The following is a 19,873-nucleotide window of genomic DNA, read 5'->3' as shown; positions in this document are numbered from 1 at the left end:
GATGCCGGATACTGTAGATGCTACTTCTGTGGTTTCTCGTGCCATTTGATATTCCTTGTTATGACTGTTGTGTTTTGTGTCGTTGATGTTATGAATTATGCAAACCCAGTTATCCCTTAATCTTGGGGGGGGGGGGGGGGGTTCAATATCATTCTCACGATACCTCACATCAATGGAATATGCCCTTTTGCCAATTACGTTTTTGAAACTCACATTTGCATATTTCTGAACTATTTCGAGAACTATCATTGAATACACACATATGACATGTATCAAGTCAGGACATAATATCACCAGAAAATTTTACAGCAAAGGTTTATTTACAATTCCTTATACATTTAGTAAATTCCATACAATACACAATTTACACATGAAAAAGAAAGACAAATGGGCAACGCCATGCAGTACATGTCATGTAATGATTAAACAGAGAATTCTCAGAAATTGATTTATGTAATAAGTTTATGGGTCACCAAGACATCTTCCAGAGCACAGTGGCAACCATACAAGTCTCTCTTAATAGGTCAGACAATATGGAAAGATCCAATGCTCGCTTCGCCAGAGGATATTCCTGAATAAGTTACAGTCTCCCTGAGAGCAGCCAGACTGTACAGGAGAGGACAGATGCATGCAGTCATGCTGGTGGCATAGGCACACTCAGAAATCAACCTGAAGCCAAGGCTGGGCTGTATAGTGTCCGTCAGTCTACAAGCACTGGTACCTCAACATTCTACAGGACAAGTGGGAATACGAGACTGCTGAACTACCATGGAGAAGTAGCGAAAACTAGGTGAATTTTTTTAAAATTGTCATTTATCACTTATTATGTGAAATGTGAAGCACGAACCTGTCTGGGAATTTTTAGAACCTGAAACTGTGTCTGGAATCGAGGGGATCATGTCATTTGACTATTTCTTCTGTATTAAAAGGAGATCTTTGCAATCTGTTTTCTGTTTGAGGTTTTTTTTCCACAACATCGCCATGTTTCTACATTTGAATAGGAAACTCTCTTCCATTCCTCTCTCCTCTTAAAGCTAATGAATCAGGAAACTGGAAACTGATCAGAGACTGTTCGGATAGTCCTTACTATTTTTCTCACACAAAGTGTTATGTAACATTGGCAATTAGACTTACTCTGTCTCTCAACCTCCCTCAAAGCCTCTTCATGAAACATCTACCAGTCAACTTCTCAGAACACGTTTACTTTAAACAGCCTACTTCCAGAAGTGACGACTTCAGCTCCAGATAAGTGATGGACAGCGAGGCCAAAGACCACTTTTCCCCCCTTTTTCTCTACAACAGCTCTCTGTAATTATTCAAATCCATCACAAGATAATCTCACCCTTCTCCCACAAGTGACTCCAGAAGTGACTCCTCTTTGGTGTTGCAAGTCCTCCAGTTGTTGAACAGTTGTTGCTGTGGCCCCTCTCTCTCACCTCACACCCTACTGTGGTTAATGAGAGTTATCTTTTCCACACGTGGACCCAATTACCATCATCTTACTCATAGCCTGGATGCAACAATCTGCTCCAAATAAGCTGATTGGTTTATTTTAATGAACTGCTGGACTGTCCATTCTAAGAGGGTTTAACATGCCCATGATGGTAGAGGTCATTGATAATGACTAGAGGGCCATAAATGATCATTTCCACATATCGCTTTCTAGAGGCACTGTACAATATACTTGTTAAATCTATTTGATCCCGAGTATCTATTTTATAAGATATTTTTTGGGCTGTTGCTAGTTTCAGGTTGCGTGCAACATCTAAACTCCTTTTTTTTGTACAATAAACTGTACAATAAACTGCAATGGTTTCAATTTACTTAGTTCCCTGAGGTTTTGCTGACTGACATTTAAGAAAACACCTCGAAAATTGAGCCAATTTAAAGGTATGGTCGTTTAAATGTTGAACATACTCGACCACAGACCTCTCTTGTGCCTAAATTATATCCACATGCTGTCTGGAAATCAACTTGTTTGGTTGTTTGTGACAGTCTCGGTTAAACTCTTCAAAGTACCCCCAAGTGTATATGTAATGTATTTCCTAATTAACAGCTGGGCTGATAACTACGAGCCAGCCATGTTTGCTTCCTCCGTGTTCTACAGGCACTCATTTGGGTTTGGATTAGTTCAGCTGTAGGAGCTCTCCAGCAGTCTGAAGGGACCCACAGCCACCCACTACATAGATAAACAAGTTTGGACCTACTATCAATGGGGAACTTTCCTCCAATTACTGAATCCAATTAAATGGGCCTCTTTGAATGTCTTCCCACTTGCCACTCTAATGCTCAAGCACTGGAGAACCTCTATAACTCATACTCAGTGATGGGTAGAAAGATGGCATGTTCATAATTGGTTCTTCTGAAGGACTGTTTAAATAAAACTTAATTCTCCCAGAGCCTATTTTCCCCTTGGGAAACAAATTTGTGGAATCGGTCCTGTAATAATCAGAAGTCTGTCTGCAAGTTAACTATTTTAATAATAAGTTGTTGTTTAGTAGCTATGGGGAAATAGTACCGTTGAGATAAATGTGTCCCTCTGGAAAGGGACTGTGTTCTCTAAACTGAAAATATGATTGTACACTTCTTGCTAAAAGTTAATGCGACATGCAGCAAGATATGAAAACATTATAATGGGAGCAGATTGCAGGAATATCAGAAATATATGTGACAGTGTAAAATGATTACCTAACATTTTAAGTGATTGTTATACACTGTAATTCAAAAAGCAATTGAATCCTGTACAAGCTCCCTTACAAATACACTCGGTATACCATAGCCAAACTTACTGAAGGATTTACCCTATTTACCAGCAGTACCTGTTGCAGTATATCATTGACTTGTCACGTGATGATTTGCAAGGGCTCTCAGGTCAAAATAGAACATAGCTATTGCACTTGATGAGACAAAGACAGACACTCCCACATTTAACAACAATACAGTCAATTTAGTCTTGGAACTAGCCTAGCTAATTATCTGCAATGTATAAATAGGGTTTCTTCTCTGATGTTGATTTGTTTTAGTTTTTTACATTCCTGACAGTAATGTTGGGGGGGATGTTGAAGAACAGACAGAGAGGTGTGTTGGATGAGTACTTGGGGACTTTGTGCCATCCCCCACAATATCCTCTCTCTCTCAGGTCCCCTACCGCAGGCTCTGTTCAGTCAACTGTTGAGATGCATTTTGATAAGGGATGCTTGTGTTGGCTGGGGCCCGGTACATGTTGGATTCAGGTTAGAGAAAAGGTCTGGATCTCAGTTGGCAATGTGACATGCTTATTTGGAGAGAAAAGCGCTAGAAACAAGCACACTAAGAAGCGTCCTCTGTTCCACAAACTCGATAACTCCTTGCACCCCATTGCATCTTCTTAAATAATGCCTCTTTTTGGCAGCAAAGACTTCCCGGTTTCTAGAAAAGGGGCCCACTGTCTGTTACAAACAAACTAGATCACTAGGACCTCATGTTCCTTTGATCTTGAGGGACTCATGAGTGCAATGGAAAGTGTTGTCGATTATGAAGTGTTTAGCATTTTGACTGGCGTTTACAGTTGCAGTTGGTTATAACTCAAGCGATCAGAGATATCAGAAAAGACGGTTGGTTAACGATGTTTAATGTGGAACGCGATAAATCCAAATATTCCTCGGAAATTGGTTTCCTTCTTAAAATCCTATTAATGCCAATTAAATAAATATCCTTTGCTTTACTGGACTGATGAAAGCTAAAGAAATGTATTTCTTCTCAAGGAATACAATGAATACTGATATGTATTGCCAAACCCTTCCAGTAAGTTTCAGAGAAAAAAAAGTCTTAATTTCTCCCTCCTGTGTGGTTTTGCTGGAGAAGTTACTGCTTCAATAGATTACCGTACTGTGTTCAGAGAAAGTTCACATCCAACATCACCAGGCTGACACAACTTGACATTTTCTTCTTTTGTTTGTGAGAGTACGTCATCTTCATTTCTAACCAAAAGACCTAGGAATAAATTAAAGTTATTAGGATTCAAGTACAGAAAGTGGAAAACTTTACGCACACTAAAAATACTACTTTTGTTTACACTGTGGCACAACGAAAACTTGTAACTCACTTATTAACGGCAGATCTACTGCCGGTTCTGTGTCCGCATCATGGATCTCCTCCTGCTAGAGGAGCTGGATCTGCGGCTCGTGGATTCAGAGGGGTAGGTCACTACCCGGGAGGACCTTCCTTGGACCTGCAGCCCCTGCGCCTCCCTCATGTCCCTTGCCATCTGAGACAGGGTCTGGCTGGGGTTTGTCTGGAGGCGTTGAAAGAGACTCTCCCTGGTTAAAGTCCTTTCTGGGCAGCTGAAGGTCAGAGCAACCCCAGTGTCTGACTTCATCTCTCTGGAGAAGCCGTCAGAGGTACCGTCAAAACAACGTCCAATGGCGATCTCTTTTGCCACCCTTGGGTTCTGGTCCGTGACTGTGTAGATGCCATAGTTGTGCCCCAAGGGGTCGACTGGGGCCAGCATGTTGAAGGCATGGGACTCGTTGTTCGGTGAGGTAGGGGGGTGCTTGGTCAGATACTCCTTTAAGAGGCTGTTGATGCCCACTCTCCGACAGTTGCCCTGTGGGAGGACTGATATGAGGGACCTATCGACTGCGGCTTGGTCGAAGAGCATACCACTGCACTTGAACTCGAGGCAAGCTGCTGAGATGTTGGCCACGTGCATGTCGCGGGTACTGCGGATGTCTCTGATGCCGTACAGCTGGCCTGCAGTCTCAGGGTGGGTGCCTCCATGGTTCTGTGACCTTATCATAACCTCCCTTTGTCCCTGGATCTTGACCTTGATGAAGCAAGCCCTGAACTCTTGAGGGTTGGGCCACCAAGAGAGGTAGTCACCTGTCCACGATGTTAAGTCGTTCTCTTGAAAGGGCACAACGTTATATTCATATTTGTCCTTTTCCACTCTGAAGAATCGGAAATGGTTGGCATTGACTTCTGCATTTTCACAGGATATTAAACTCTGGTAGGGGTATATTGGCCCGTTGGTCTCTTCCAAATTATTGGGGTTGGGTTTTGCCAAGTTGATTCTGAAGGCTGTTTTCTTAAGAGCTGGATCATTGTGGTCTGAACGCTGGTAGTCTATCTTGTCTAAATATGGCTGAGACACTCCAATGATGTTTGGGTTCATCTTGGGGGTTGAGGGAGCTGCTTCCAGTTCTTCACCACCCATAATGCCTGTGACATAAGCTGTGTAAGCATCAGGCACCTGAGCATCACAGAAGGCTGGCAGGCAGGCTCCGTTGTGTCCAGTTATCACACTGTCAAAGCGACCCCATGCTCTGGGGTTAGAGGAAAAGCCAGGCTTGGGCTCCAAGTTTATCAGGCTGATGACCACACCTTCCAACTGCTCAGTGGCCAGGAATTTGTCACTCATGTATGTCCTCACTTTGACGTAGCAGCGGCGGTTCTCAGGCACATCCAGGTTGAAAAGTCGACGCTCCCTGATTTCCATATTACCTATGAGGAAAGTGCGCTCCTCTCGCTTGCGCCGTCCATTACCACCAGATGTGGTCTGAGTGTAGTGAAAGTCACTCTCCTCCTCCCAGACACCTGTGTCTGGGTTGAGGGACCACAGTTTCATTTTGGGAATATGTTCTTGCATTTTGACGTGCTGCGTGTCTAGGAGTACTTGGACCGCTCCAGCCCCTAGGACTTCCTGGTTCGTATCATCTCTGAAGTCAACGGAAAACATCCCATATGTCCTCAGTGGAAGCATGTCACCCTCATCGTCCACAAAGTTGAGATCACCAGGCGCTGCAGCAGCTGTTGTGATGTTCCTGGGGTCAATGAAGGTGACACTGGCTTTCACCGTACCTTCGTACACCTCCCCATTTTTTTTGTGGAAAGAATTTGGAGGTATGACAATCTGTCCAATGGGGTCCTCTCCTTTGATTTCTCCTAAGTCAATGGTATTTGTCTCTCCAGCATTGATATCAATAGGTTCCTGCTTTCTCATCACCTTCACGTCATGATAAACAGAGCCCCCTCTCTTGTCAAAGATAAACACCTTAGGAGTGTCAATGAATTTTTCTGTGGGATCCACAAAGTTGACCACTAGCCTCTCTGTGTCTGGGGTTATATTGAGCGTGAAACCTCCTTTGTACCCTGTGGTGCCCACTCTCTCCTTGCCAACGTACATGTGCCCGAAACGCAGTGGTTCATTGTTGTCAACTGTGACTACCCTGCCACGCACAAGCACCTTGGGCACCACACACTTCAGGCAGCCACACTCAGTCACAGCTTTGATGGGTAGGCTGTAGCTCCCACAGTTGATCACCTGGCTCTCCATCTTCTGGACCCCGCAGCAGTAGCCACCTCCATCCCTGCAGCGCAGGTCGAAGTCCAGGGAGCCTACACACTTGTTGTGGGTGCAGCGGCCAGCGTCGTAGAGCTTAGAGTCAGTCCCAGGCTGAACACAGTCCATGGGCAGCCTAATGAGGTGGTTCTTAGGTGTGGGGTTGCATGCCGGAATGCCTTTAGCTGTGGAATACACAGTGCATAGAGTTAGCAATGCGATTACACGTGTTTTATGGATGTAAACACACATATGCATAATGCATATAATGCACACACATTGGCAAGAAAAAGTATGTGAACCCTTTGGAATTACCTGTATTTCTGCATAAATTGATCATCATATTTGATCTGATCTTCATCTAAGTCACAACAATAGACAAATATAGTGTGCTTAACTAATAACACACAAATTATTGTATTTTTCTTGTCTATATTGAATACATAATTTAAACATTCACAGTGTCGGTTGGGGAAAGTATGTGAATTCCTAGGCTAATGCATTCTCCAAAAGTGAATTGTAGTGAGCTAACCTTGAGTCCAATCAATGAGACGAGATTGGAGATGTTGGTTAGAGCTGCCTTGCCCTATAAAAAAACTTTTGTTTGCTATTCACAAGAAGCATTGCCTGATGTGAACCATGCTGCAAACAAAAGAGATCGCAGAAGACCTAAGATAAAAAATTGTTGACTTTCCAGCATAAAGCTGGAAAGGGTTACAAAAGTATCTCCAAAAGCCTTGATGTTCATCAGTCCATGGTAAGACAAAATGTCTATAAATTGAGAAAGTTCAGCACTGTTGCTACTCTCCCTAGGAGTTGCCGTCCTGCAAAGATGACAGCAAGAGCAAAGCGCAGAATGCTCAATGAGGTTAAGAAGAATCCTAGAGTGTCAACGAAAGACTTACAGAAATCTCTGGAACATGCTAACATCTCTGTTGACGAGTCTACGATACCACGGAAGAAGGCACTGCTGTTCAAAAAAAACACGTCTGCACGTCTGAAGTTTACAAAAGAGCATCTGGATGTTCCCCAGCGCTACTGGCAAAATATTCTGTGGACAGATGAAACTGCAGTTGAGTTGTTTGGAAGGAACACACAACACCATGTGTGGATGAAAAAAGGCACAGCACAGCACACGAACATCAAAACCTCATCCCAACTGTAAAGTGCGGTGGAGGGAGCATCATGTTTGGGGCTGCTTTGCTGCCTCAGGGCCTGGACAGCTTGGTATCACCAACGTAAAAATGAATTCCCAAGTTCATCAAGACATTTTGCTTGAATGTTAGGCTATCTATGCGCCAATTGAAGCTCAACAGAAGTTGCGTGATGCAACAGGACAATGACCTAAAAACACAGAAGTAAATCAACAACAGAATGGCTTCAAGAGAAGAAAATACACCTTCTGGAGTGGCCCAGTCAGTGTCTTTACCTCAGCCCGATTGAGATGCTGTGACATGACCTCAAGAGAGCAGTTCACACCAGACATCCCAAGAATATTTCTTAACTGAAACAGTTTTGTAAAGAGGAATGGTCCACAATTCCTCCTGACTGTTGTGCAGGTCTGATCCGCAACTACAGAAAACGTTTGGTTGAGGTTATTGCTGCCAAAGGACAGTCAACCAGTTATTAAATCCAAGGGTTCACACACTTTTCCACTCTGCACTGTGAATGTTTACACAGTGTGTTCAATAAAGACATGAAAACGTATAATTGTTTGGGTGTTATTAGTTTAAGCAGACTGTGTTTGTCCCCCCCCCCCACCACCACCACCACTACCACCACTACCACCGCTCCTTTGCCCTCAGAACAGCCTCAATTTGATGGACTCCACAAGGTGTCGAAGGCGTTCCACAGGGATGCTGGCCCATGTTGACTCCAATGCCTCCCACAGTTGTGTCAAGATGGCTGGATGTCCTTTGTGTGGTGGACCATTCTTGATACACATCTGGCATCTACTAACATACCCTGTTCAAAGGCACTTACATTTTTTGTCTTGACCAGTCACCCTCTGAATGGCACACATACACAATCCATGTCTCAATTGTCTCAAGGCGTAGAAATCCTTCTTTAACCGGTCTCCTCCCCTTCAATTACACTGATTGGAGTGGATGTAACAAGTGACATCAATAAGCGATCATAGCTTTCACCTGGATTTACCTGGTCAGTCTATGTCATCGAAAGAGCATGTGTTCTTCATGTTTTATATACTCATTCAAATGAAAAATTACAGATGCGAATGGCGCACTCTGTCACACTTCCTATTAACCAACCAAATGTATGTTTATTACCTAGAATTTCATTGTCATTAGTAGCATTAGTTTAAATGTGTGTAATTAGTATTAGTATGCATTTGCTTGTAATTATTGGTGGAAAAAGAGTACTATATTTCTTACATGTGTTCACTTACACACACACACGCACACACACACACACACACACACACACACACACACACACACACACACACACACACACACACACACACACACACACACACACACACACACACCTTGTTTCTTTCCACATGGCTCAGAGACATCCATGATTAGCCAAGTTGCACTACAAAACATTCATAATAGGGTAATTAGATGTGAACTTGGAGAGGACATTTGTTCACAAAGCATTCAGATGGGAATGGAAAAAAAGGATTATTGTTCCCCCAAATGTTGGCCAAATGTTGGCAAAAGGAATCATGTTCATGATATCATGGCTGAGTTTATGCTCCAGTGTTCCTGTTAGACTCCCTATCCTCTAAAGAAAAAGATTGTTGCAGACAGATGGAACAGCCTGAATTTCTTCAGGCGAGGGTCCTTTTTTCTCAATATCCCCCTGACTGACGTGCCCAAAGTAAACTGCCTGTTGCTCAGGCCCTGAAGCCAGGATGTGCAAATACTTGGTGCCATTGGAAAGAAAACACTTTGAAGGTCGTAGAAATGTCATAATAATGTAGGAGAATTTAACACAATAGATATGTTTGGAGAAACCCCCCCCCCAAAATGAGTGAGAATAATTTGTTTTAGTACTGGGACAAACTATTGGAAATTCGTGTTTGGGCACGCAAGGAAGACAAGATGCACCTGCTAATATTGGTTTCCTATTGAACATACTTCTTTCGGTATGAAATATTGTAGTTTGATGACATGTTAGGGTATCTGAGTCAATAGAAACATATTTTGACTTGTTTTAACAAAGTTTTTGGATTCCTTTCTCTGCATGTTGAACGAGTGGATTACTCAAATCGATGGCGCCAAATAAACAGACTTTTTGGGATATAAAGAAGGATTTTATCTAACAAAATGACACTACATGTTATAGCTGGGATCCTTTGTATGACAAATCAGAGGAAGATTTTCAAAAAGTAAGTGAATATTTAATCACTATTTGTAAATTTATGAAACCTGTGCTGGTGGAAAAATATTTTGATGTGGGGAAGCGTCCTCAAACAATCGCAAGGCATGCTTTCATTGTAATGGTTACTGTAAATCGGACAGTGCAGTTAGATTAACAATAATTTAAGCTTTCAACTGATATAAAACACTTGTATGTACCTACATGTTTAACCTGTTGAGTGTAGAGGGCAGTATTTTGATGTTTGTATGAAAAACGTACCCAAATTAAACTGCCTATTTCTCAGGCCCAGAATCTAGAATATGCATATACTTGTCAGATTAGGATAGAAAACACTCTAAAGTTTCCAAAACTGTCAAAATATTGTCTGTGAGTATAACAGAACTGATATTGCAGGCGAAAACCTGAGGAAAATCCAACCGGAATGGGCTTCTATTTTGAAAGCTCCATGTTCCATAGCCTGCCTTCGCTCCATTTAAAGGGATATCAACCAGATTCCTTTTCCTATGGCTTCCCCATGGTGTGAACAGTCTTTAGACATAGTTTCAGGCTTTTATTTTGAAAAATGAGCTACAGTCCCTGTTGATATATTATCGATTATATATTGTAAAAACAACCTGAGGATTGATTATAAAAAACGTTTGACATGTTTCTATGAACATTACGGATACTATTTGGAATTTTCGTCTGCAATGTCGTGACCGCTCGAGCCTATGGATTTCTGAACATAACGCGCCAACCAAATGGAGGTATTTTGGATATAAAAATAATCTTTATGGAACAAAAGGAACATTTATTGTGTAACTGGGAGTCTCGTGAGGGCAAACATCCGAAGATCATCAAAGGTAAGCGATTTAATATTTTGCTTTTCTGACTTTCGTGACCAATCTACTTGGCTGTTAGCTGTTTGTAATATTTTGTCTACTGAGAGAGATGTCCTTCCATAAACGCTTGGTATGCTTTCGCAGAAAAGTTTTATTGAGATCTGACATGCCAGGTGGACTAACAACAAGCTAAGCTGTGTTTTGCTATATTGCACTTGTGATTTCATGAAAATTCAATATTTTTAGTAATTTAATTTGAATTTGGCGCTCTACAATTCAGCGGATGTTGACAAAAATTATCCCGCTACCGGGATGGGTGCATCAAGAAGTTTTATCCATAATTTTTGTGACTATTTATTTGAATTGCGCACCCTCTAGCTCCACCGGAAGTTGTCCCGCTAGCGGGACGCCTAGCCTGATATATACAGTTGAAGTCAGAAGTTTACATACACTTAGTTTGGAGTTATTAAAACTTGTTTTTCAACCACTCCACAAATTTCTTGTTAGCAAACTATAGTTTTGGCAAGTCGGTTAGGAAATCTACTTTGTGCATGACACAAGTAATTCTTCCAACAATTGTTTACAGACAGATTATTTCACTTATATTTCAATGTATCACAATACCAGTGGGTCAGAAAAGTACATACACTGAGTTGACTGTGCCTTTAATTAAACAGCTTGGAAAATTCCAGAAAATAATGACATGGCTTTAGAAGCTTCTGTTAGGCTAATTGACATACTTTGAGTCAATTGGAGGTGTACCTGTGGATTTATTTCAAGGCCTACCTTCAAACTCAGTGCCTCTTTGCTTGACATCATAGGAAAATCACATGAAATCAGCCAAGACCTGATAAAAAAAATTGTAGACCTCCACAAATCTGGTTCATCCTTGGGAGCAATTTCCAAATGCCTGAAGGTACCATGTTCATCTGTACAAACAATAGATACACAAGTATTAACACCATGGGACCACGCAGCCATCATACCACCCAGGAAGGAGACGCGTTCTGTCTCCTAGAGATGAACGTACTTTGGTGCGAAAGTGCAAATCAATCCCAGAACAACAGCAAAAGGACATTGTGAAGATGCTGGAGGAAACAGATACAAAGTATATATACCTACTATATATATATCCACTGTAAAACAAGTCCTGTATCGATATCGATATAACCTGAAAGGCTGCTCAGAAAGGAAGGAAGCCACTGCTCCAAAACCACCATTAAAAAGCCAGTCTACGGTTTGCAACTGCACATTGGGATCGTACTTTTTGGGGAAATGTCCTCTGGTCTGATGAAACAAAAATAGAACTGTTTGGCCATAATGACCATCGTTATGTTTGGAGGAAAAAGGGAAGCATGGGGGTGGCATCATCATGTTGTGAGGAGTCTTTGCTGCAGGAGGGACTGGTGCACTTCACAAAATAGATGGCGTAATGAGGTAGGAAAAGTATGTGGATATATTGAAGCAACATCTCAAGACATCAGTCAGGAAGTTAAAGCTTGATTGCAAATGGGCCTTCCAAATGGACAATGACCCCAAGCATACTTCCAAAGTTGTGGCAAAATGGCTTAAGGACAACTAAGTCAAGGTATTGGAGTGGCCATCACAAAGCCCTGACCTCAATCCTATAGAAATGTGTGAGCAGAACTGAAAAAGCAAGCAAGGAGGCTTACAAACCTGACTCAGTTACACCAGCTCTGTGAGGAAGAATGGGCCAAAATTCACCCAACATATTGTGAAAGCTTGTGGAAGGCCAACAAGTTTGACCCAGGTTCAACAATTTAAAGGCAATGCTACCAAATACTAATTGAGTGTATGTAAACTTCTGACCCACTGGGAATGTGATGAAAGAAATTAAAGCTGAAATAAATCATTCTCCCTACTATTATTCCGACATGTCACATTCTTAAAATAAAATGGTGATCCTAACTGACCTAAGACAGGGAATTTTTACTAGGATTAAATGTCAGGAATTGTGAAACTGAGTTTAAATATATTTAGCTAAGGTAAACTTGCGACTTCAACTGTGTTACCCAATGTGTCATTTCCTGGCCCCTCTGCATTAAAAAAAAAAGTCATGAATTAACTAAAAGAAACAAAAGGAAAACGGTAGTCCTGTCTTTAAATATGGACGGAATGTTTTATTAAATAACTGGAGTGTAGCCTAATGTTCCCTAGTGATGGGAACCACAATGGGCTGGTAGAATAAAGCAGGTTAATCATTCTTCACTCAGAGCCTTGGTGTTCCAGGTGTTGTTGTTCTATTCACAGGGGCAAATCTCTCAGGCTGCAGTGACTCAGAGCCAGAACATATCCTCCTGTAGAAGCCCGTAGCTGAATGCTTTAGCACACTCCCCCGCAGCCCCTTTTTGTCAATCTATATCGTGGCTAACAAGCAACTGGGGAATACGCACAATGTGTATCTACCCTGCACGGATGCGGAAACTCATACTTGTTTGACTAACAGGATTTATTGACAATCTTGGATTTCACTTCAATAAGGGGAACTCTGGAGAAGTGGGATTTTGGTTTTTACAGTCTATTATAAATAATGTAAATAATCTCTGTTTAGAAAAGGATGCTTTATACCAATGTAAACATAATAAAACCTTACTGCCAGATTCTGGAGGCCTTGATATTTTACGATCTTATTTTACTTGGGTGTATTTTTTCGATGTTACAGATACAGTAGATTTTCTGCAGTGTTTTTTCCTCACGGACGTTCGGTTTGCTGCAGTCTTTTCATACTGTCCATTCCTACAGGTACAGTACAGGATTTGATGGATAGGGTCTCTACGTACCGATAACGCTGAGGAATGCCTGTGAGGACTTGATGCTTCCTGTCTGGCTGCTGGCTTTACAGTAGTAATGTCCTGTCTGCTCAGGCTTCAGGTCTCTCAGCACCAGATCCTCTTCATATTTGAACACGTTCCGGTCCAATAGGGTCCTATTGTGATACCTGGAGAGAAGAACATACCATTAAAAACCTATACTGAAAATGTCATTTTTGTAAGTTGTTTAATATAATGTGTTATCTAGTCATGCTTCCCAAAAACATTTGTAAGATTTTTTTCTGGCAAATTAACAAAGGAATGCATGATCATACCAGTAGTATTTGTCTGGCATGGGCTCCCCTGCTGCCTTGCAGCATAACATCACACGCTGTCCCTCATAGCGCACTTTGTCCTCTGGGTGCTTTACAATGTATGGCTTCTCTGCAAAGCAGTAGGAAACAAATCCTTAAAAATCTATCTCTGGGACTGTTGTGAACGGTACCACAAAGGTATCCTGATCGAAATAAAACGTAATCAGGCCTACAGTTTAAAGTCTTCTTGGTCTCCGTACTTATGAACAATGATTGGTGTGGGATTATGGTGAAATACTGCCCCTGTGACTGCATTTATTTTGTATTTAGTTTCCAAGTACAGTATATGTGTATGTAAAGGACTCAACTACTTCAGACTTTCCTCCAGTGGTCCATATTGTAGTTTGTAATATTGTAATGTCCTTACCCTAGTCTGGCTACAGTAGATTGATGGTTATAATGACAGACTGACTGACTGGCTCAAAGCAGTACTAAGTACATAGAGAACATACTTCATCATTGGGCTATTTGTTGATATTACTAACTTAGTATACCTCACCTGCGTACTTTAGGACTGCCCGTACCCAGGATGACCCACTGCTGTTGCTGGAGGTGGATGCAGTCGCCGGGGCAAACTTCTCCTTCCTGATGTAGAGCTGGCTGGGGGAACTGGAGCAGACCCCTGGGAGCCTGAAGAGGCCTTTGGCGTCAGTGCGGGTACGGATGATCTTGGGTCGGCTGGCCAGCGCTATCCTGGCCCCCATCACGGGGACACCGGTCATACTGAGTACCTCTCCTTGGAGCATGTGGCCCACACACACACAGCGGCTACAGTCCTCACTGGGACGGCCATCGGGACACTCACGCTTACATTTGGCTGCAGATACACACACACAGACATACACAATAACACCCACACACAATACATTCAGCATACTTTTACACATGATTAGAATGATTATTCAGATTTTACAGCCATATCGTGTATGTTTCTTTAGATTTACGACTTACTCGGGCATGGATATTTCCCACATTTCTGGATTTCAGCTGCTCGTCCAACACACTGCACTGTTATAGAGGTTCTCACACAGGTCCTCCTTCTGATCCTGCGACCCTTGCCGCAGGTCACTGAGCATGCTCCCCACGTACCCCACTGAGTCCACTTGGCTAGTCAAACCACAGAGACATGGGACATAAACATGAATGATCCATATAATGTAACTGTAGCTTCAAGGAAAGGTGAAAAAAATGAGAGAGATGTGAAAGATGCATTGTAACAAAATATTATCACAGGACTTTTGCCAGGCTACTGGTCACCTGATGAAAGTGTGCCGTAACAGAATTGTTACATATTAGGTAGTTTCCTCCTCTTTCTGGGAGACAGTGCTGCTGATGACCGTTAGAGAGGGAAGTGCACAGTGACAGACTCCTCCTGATCAAAGCCCCTGGAGCTTTATGAACATCGAAGGTGTGTTGACGATGGTGACAGATAATTGTTAGAAGCCCATGTTAGGGAGAAGTTAGCAAAACTGTGGCATGTGGAGAAGATGTATTAATGTACATTCTTAGGAAAAAGGTGATATCTAGAACCTAATAGGGTTATTCAGCTGTCCCCATAGGAGAACCCTTTGAATAACTATTTTTGGTTCCAGGTAGAATCCTTTTGGTTCCATGTAGAACCCTTTACACAGAGGGTTCTACATTGAACCCACAAGGGTTCTACTTGGAACCAAAAATGGTTCTCCTATGGACCCTTTTTTCTAAGTGGTTCAGCATTGGCTCTACTGTGGCCGTAGTCACTGTATTTATTAACAGCCGCATACTGCAGCTCCATCTCAGATCTGTTGTGATTGTCTTCATGTCAATAATGACCCTGATCAGCTGATCAGTCTCTTGGTAGTGAATGAATTATGTAAAAATTATAATTATTATGATTGGCTTGATGTTAAATATTGACATGGTATGTACACTGTAGGTCTATGTGTAGGTTGTGTTGTGAGGATACCTTCACATGGCAGGGTGGCACACTCCATCCTCTCTGTCTGGGGCCCCTGGCATGGCGGAACCAGTAGCAAGGGCATGGGCTGGATGCTCATACACTTCCTCTGACGGACCTGAATGCCCACGTCATTACAGGCTGTAGCAGAGCAGGGGCCCCAGGCAGACCAGTCCATCCAGTAGGCCTGAACTGGACACACAAGACAAGACATTGTGACAAGGGTGAGTATGGAATCCACATAGAAATAGAATTGGTAGAATGGTCACAGACCTAAAATTCCAGTCCTGGACTGAGAATTACGGATGTAGGATCTTAATTTGATCACTCTTTTGGAAATGCAAACTTGTAGTGTACTCAAGGTTTAAAAAGGCTTCTAAAGTTTGTCATTTCCACTTTAAAATGTCACTTGATATGAATTGCCCTAACAAAAAATGTCCATTAATTATAATCATAATTCACCTTTTTTGTTGCTGCATGATTATTTTCTAGCTGTAGCAAACTGTCTCAAATTAAGATACGGCATCTTTATGTAAGTAACGTAGTTTGTAGTTTGAAAAAATAAGTCCAGGACTTTCACAGTTGAAAAAAGACGAACAGATCATTAGTGGGGGGGGGATGTGGACAGACTCGGTATACAAATCCCAAAAGAAAGAAATGATCACATTTCAATACATTTTTATAGACAGTTAGCAAAAATAGATAAGATCTTGCTACCATGGAAAGGAAAATACCTGTCTATTTGTGGAAAAATCACCCTGATTAACTCTTTAGCCATATCACAGTTTAACTATTTGCTTATGGTCTTGCCTACACCCAGTGACCTGCTTTTTAAATTATATGGACAAAAAATATTCAATTTTATTTGGAATGGCAAGCCAGACAAAATTTAAAGGGCCTATTTATATAATGAATATGAATTTGGTGGGCAGAAATGATTAAATATTAAAGCATTAGACCTCTCACTAAAGGCATCAGTCATACAAAAGCTTTACTTAAATCCAAACTGGTTCTCTAGTAAATTGGTAGGAATGTCTGACCCCATGTTCAAGAATGGCCTTTTTCCCTTTATTCAGATTACAACTGCTCACTTTTGGGTGTTTGAAAAGGAAATAATCTCCAAAATATAATATTTTTATTTTAAAGCCTTAGAAAGTTGGTTGCAATTTCAGAATAATCCACCTGAAAAGACAGAACAAATAATACAACAAATACTGTGGTTAAACTCAAATATACTAATTGATAAAACAAAATGTATTTTTCGATGAAATGTTTAAAAAAATGTATAATTTTAGTGAATGATATCATAAATAGGACATGCAGCTAACACAGACATATGAAAATGTCTGCTCTACCCAAAATTACAACCAACTAATTGCAGCATTACCACAAAAATGGAAGAGGCAAGTAGAAGGGGAAAAAGGTAAGGAATTTGTCTGTCGGCCCTGTATTAAAGAACATAAATGGTTAAAGAAAAGTGTGATAAATAAAAACATATACCAATTTCATTTAAGGATGAAAAACTTGACAGCTGTGCCATATAAATTGCAAAATAGTTGGGAAGAGAATTTCGAAGTACCCATTCCATGGCACATGGTCTATGAATTGACACGCAAAGCAACGTCGGATTCAAAACTTTGAATTTATCAATTTAAATGACTGTACAAAATTCTTGCAACCAATAGAATGTTATATACAGTATATGGGGGATACAATCTTCCCAGCTCTGCTGTGAGGAGGCAGAGTCATTAGATCATTTATTTTGGTACTGTCCATACGTAGCTCGTTTATGGTCACAGGTCCAGGAATGGCTAAATAATTGCAACATTTGCCTAGAACTAACGCTGCAGATAGCAATACTGGGTGATTTGAAAAGCCATGGTCAATCAAATAATAATATTATTATTATTTTAGCAACAAAAATGTATCTTTAATTCTCTATCTGTAGAAGCTATGAGAATAGAAAGGTTCAGTACTTTTGTGAAACATCACAGCACAGTTGGAAAATATATGGCAAATAGAAATCCCAAATGGATGATGTTGAGAGATAGATGGGAGGGGTTGTATGGAGCTGAAGGGAGGGACTAATAACAAGATAACCAATGTAAAACATACGGGGTCTCTAAAAGGAATATAGGTTCAGAAATTCTGTGAAATAGCACAGTTACAAATAGAAACTGGACGGACATCAGAAATGGAGGAAGGACATAAAAACAAAGAAAATATAACTATTGTAAAATAGATTGTGTCTGTAAAATGTATATAATATGTATAAACTGAAGGTAGAAGCCTAAGTGTTATTATTTATTAGTTTACTCCAATTGGGGGAAAGTTGGTAGGGTTTGCAGGAAATAATAAAGATATATTCTAAAAGAAAGTATGTATATCTATATGTATATAGATAGTATGTACAGTTGAAGTCGCAAGTTTACATACACCTTAGCCAAATACATTTAAACTCAGTTTTTCACAATCCCTATCATTTAATCCTAGTAAAAATTCCCTGTCTTAGGTCAGTTAGGATCCCCACTTTATTTTAAGAATGTGAAATGTCAGAATAATAGTAGAGAGAATTATTTATTGCAGCTTTTATTTCTTTCATCACATTCCCAGTGGGTCAGAAGTTTACATACACTCAATTAGTATTTGGTAGCATTGCCTTTAAATTGTTGAACCTGGGTCAAACATTTCAGGTAACCTTCCATAAGCTTCCCACAATAAGTTGGGTGAATTATATATATCCACAGGTACACCTCCAATTGACTCAAATTATGTAAATTAGCCTATCAGAAGCTTCTAAAGCCATGACATAATTTCTGGAATTTTCCAAGCTGTTTAAAGGCACAGTCAACTTAGTGTATGTAAACTTCTGACCCACTGGATTTGTGATACAGTGAATTTTTTGTGAAAAAAATAAAAAAAAGGGTGAAAAAAGAAAAAAACAGACCATTAGTGGCCAATGCAGTGCAGCAGATGCATGGCTTAAGTGGCTTTACCTCCACTGAGGTTCTGTTTCGACTCAGTATACAGCACAGTAACTAGGGGTGACATGGATAGTTGGCTAATCCCCTCACAAAATGCCATTATCTCCTAAGCACATGGTTTAAGTGGCTTTACCTCCACTGAGGTTCTGTTTCGACTCAGTATACAGCACAGTAACTAGGGGTGACATGGATAGTTGGCTAATCCCCTCACAAAATGCCATTATCCCCTAAGCACAGTATGGGTTCAGAATCCTTAACACAAAGCTATTATAGCACATCTACTTTATAACCCATGTGAATGGGGCATGGTGGTCTGTGGGTACCTGGTGGGCACTGGAAGCGGACGTAGTAGTTGGAGCAGATGCGTCCGTAGGGCTGCTCCTTGTTGATGCACCAGAAGCCCTTCTCCAGGCTGGAGTGAGTCACCTCCCCGGTCTCTGCTGCTGCCACCCAGTCCGTGGTGCGGGCCTCCATGGCCACCGGCCGGGCACACACCCTCTCCCTGTAGTAGAACTGGATGGCCTCTAACCGCTCGTAGTCTCCATTCCCCCCTGGATGGTCGATGTTGAACCAGGACGTCCATTCAGTCATGCCTGCCATACATGCAGATTGGGTGAAGGGAGACATAGACAAGGAGATAGGGATCACAACTGTAAGGTTGCACAGTTTGCACAGTTTGTTTATATTTACTCCTTTTTCTCCCTAATTTCATGGTATACAATTAGTAGTTACTGTCTTGTCTCATCGCTGCAACTCCCGTACAGACTCGGAGAGGCGAAGATCGAGAGCCGTGCGTCCTCCGAAACACAAGCCAACCAAGCCGCACTGCTTCTTAACACAATGCCCACTTAACCCAGAAGCCAGCCGCACCAATCGGAGGAAACATTGTACACCTTGCGACTGTGTAAAGCATGCACTGCCCCTGGGGATCACAACTGGGGGGTAAGGTTGCACAGTTTGTTTATATTTACTCCTTTTTCTCCCTAATTTCATGGTATACAATTAGTAGACTGTCTTGTCTCATCGCTGCAACTCCCGTACAGACTCGGAGAGGCGAAGATCGAGAGCCGTGCGTCCTCCACAGGATTCGTTAGTGCGAGAAGGGACAAGGACATCCCTGCCGGCCAAACCCTCCCCTAATCCAGATGATGCTGGGCCAATAGTGCACCACCCCATGGTTTCTTCCGGTCGCGGCTGGCTGCGACAGAGCCTGGACTCGAACCCAGAATCTCTAGTTGCACAGCTAGCACTGCTTCACAGTGCCTTAGACCACTGCGCCACTCGCAAGGCCGAAGGTTGCACAGTTTAAGAGTCTGC

General features: G+C 41.7%; 1 protein-coding gene across 1 annotated transcript in view; it reads right to left on the bottom strand.

The window, feature by feature from the left end:
• Positions 1-298: 298 nt before the first annotated feature.
• Positions 299-19,873, bottom strand: part of LOC110507602 (cartilage intermediate layer protein 1) — a 31,935-nt gene continuing 12,360 nt past the window's right edge. Inside the window, exons 3-10 of the mRNA XM_021587735.2 lie at positions 18,880-19,149; positions 15,582-15,764; positions 14,588-14,743; positions 14,136-14,453; positions 13,598-13,706; positions 13,293-13,450; positions 4,085-6,504; positions 299-3,972 (exon numbers count right to left, since the gene is read on the bottom strand). Of these exons, the coding sequence (XP_021443410.2) occupies positions 4,100-6,504; positions 13,293-13,450; positions 13,598-13,706; positions 14,136-14,453; positions 14,588-14,743; positions 15,582-15,764; positions 18,880-19,149 (3,599 nt within the window). The 3' untranslated portion in view covers positions 299-3,972; positions 4,085-4,099. The remainder of the gene's footprint in view (positions 3,973-4,084; positions 6,505-13,292; positions 13,451-13,597; positions 13,707-14,135; positions 14,454-14,587; positions 14,744-15,581; positions 15,765-18,879; positions 19,150-19,873) is intronic.

This window comes from Oncorhynchus mykiss, chromosome 1, assembly GCF_013265735.2.
Source record: "Oncorhynchus mykiss isolate Arlee chromosome 1, USDA_OmykA_1.1, whole genome shotgun sequence".
Lineage (NCBI taxonomy): Eukaryota > Metazoa > Chordata > Actinopteri > Salmoniformes > Salmonidae > Oncorhynchus > Oncorhynchus mykiss.
The sequence above is the reverse complement of the archived record's forward strand: the minus strand, read 5'-3'. Positions and strand labels throughout refer to the sequence as shown.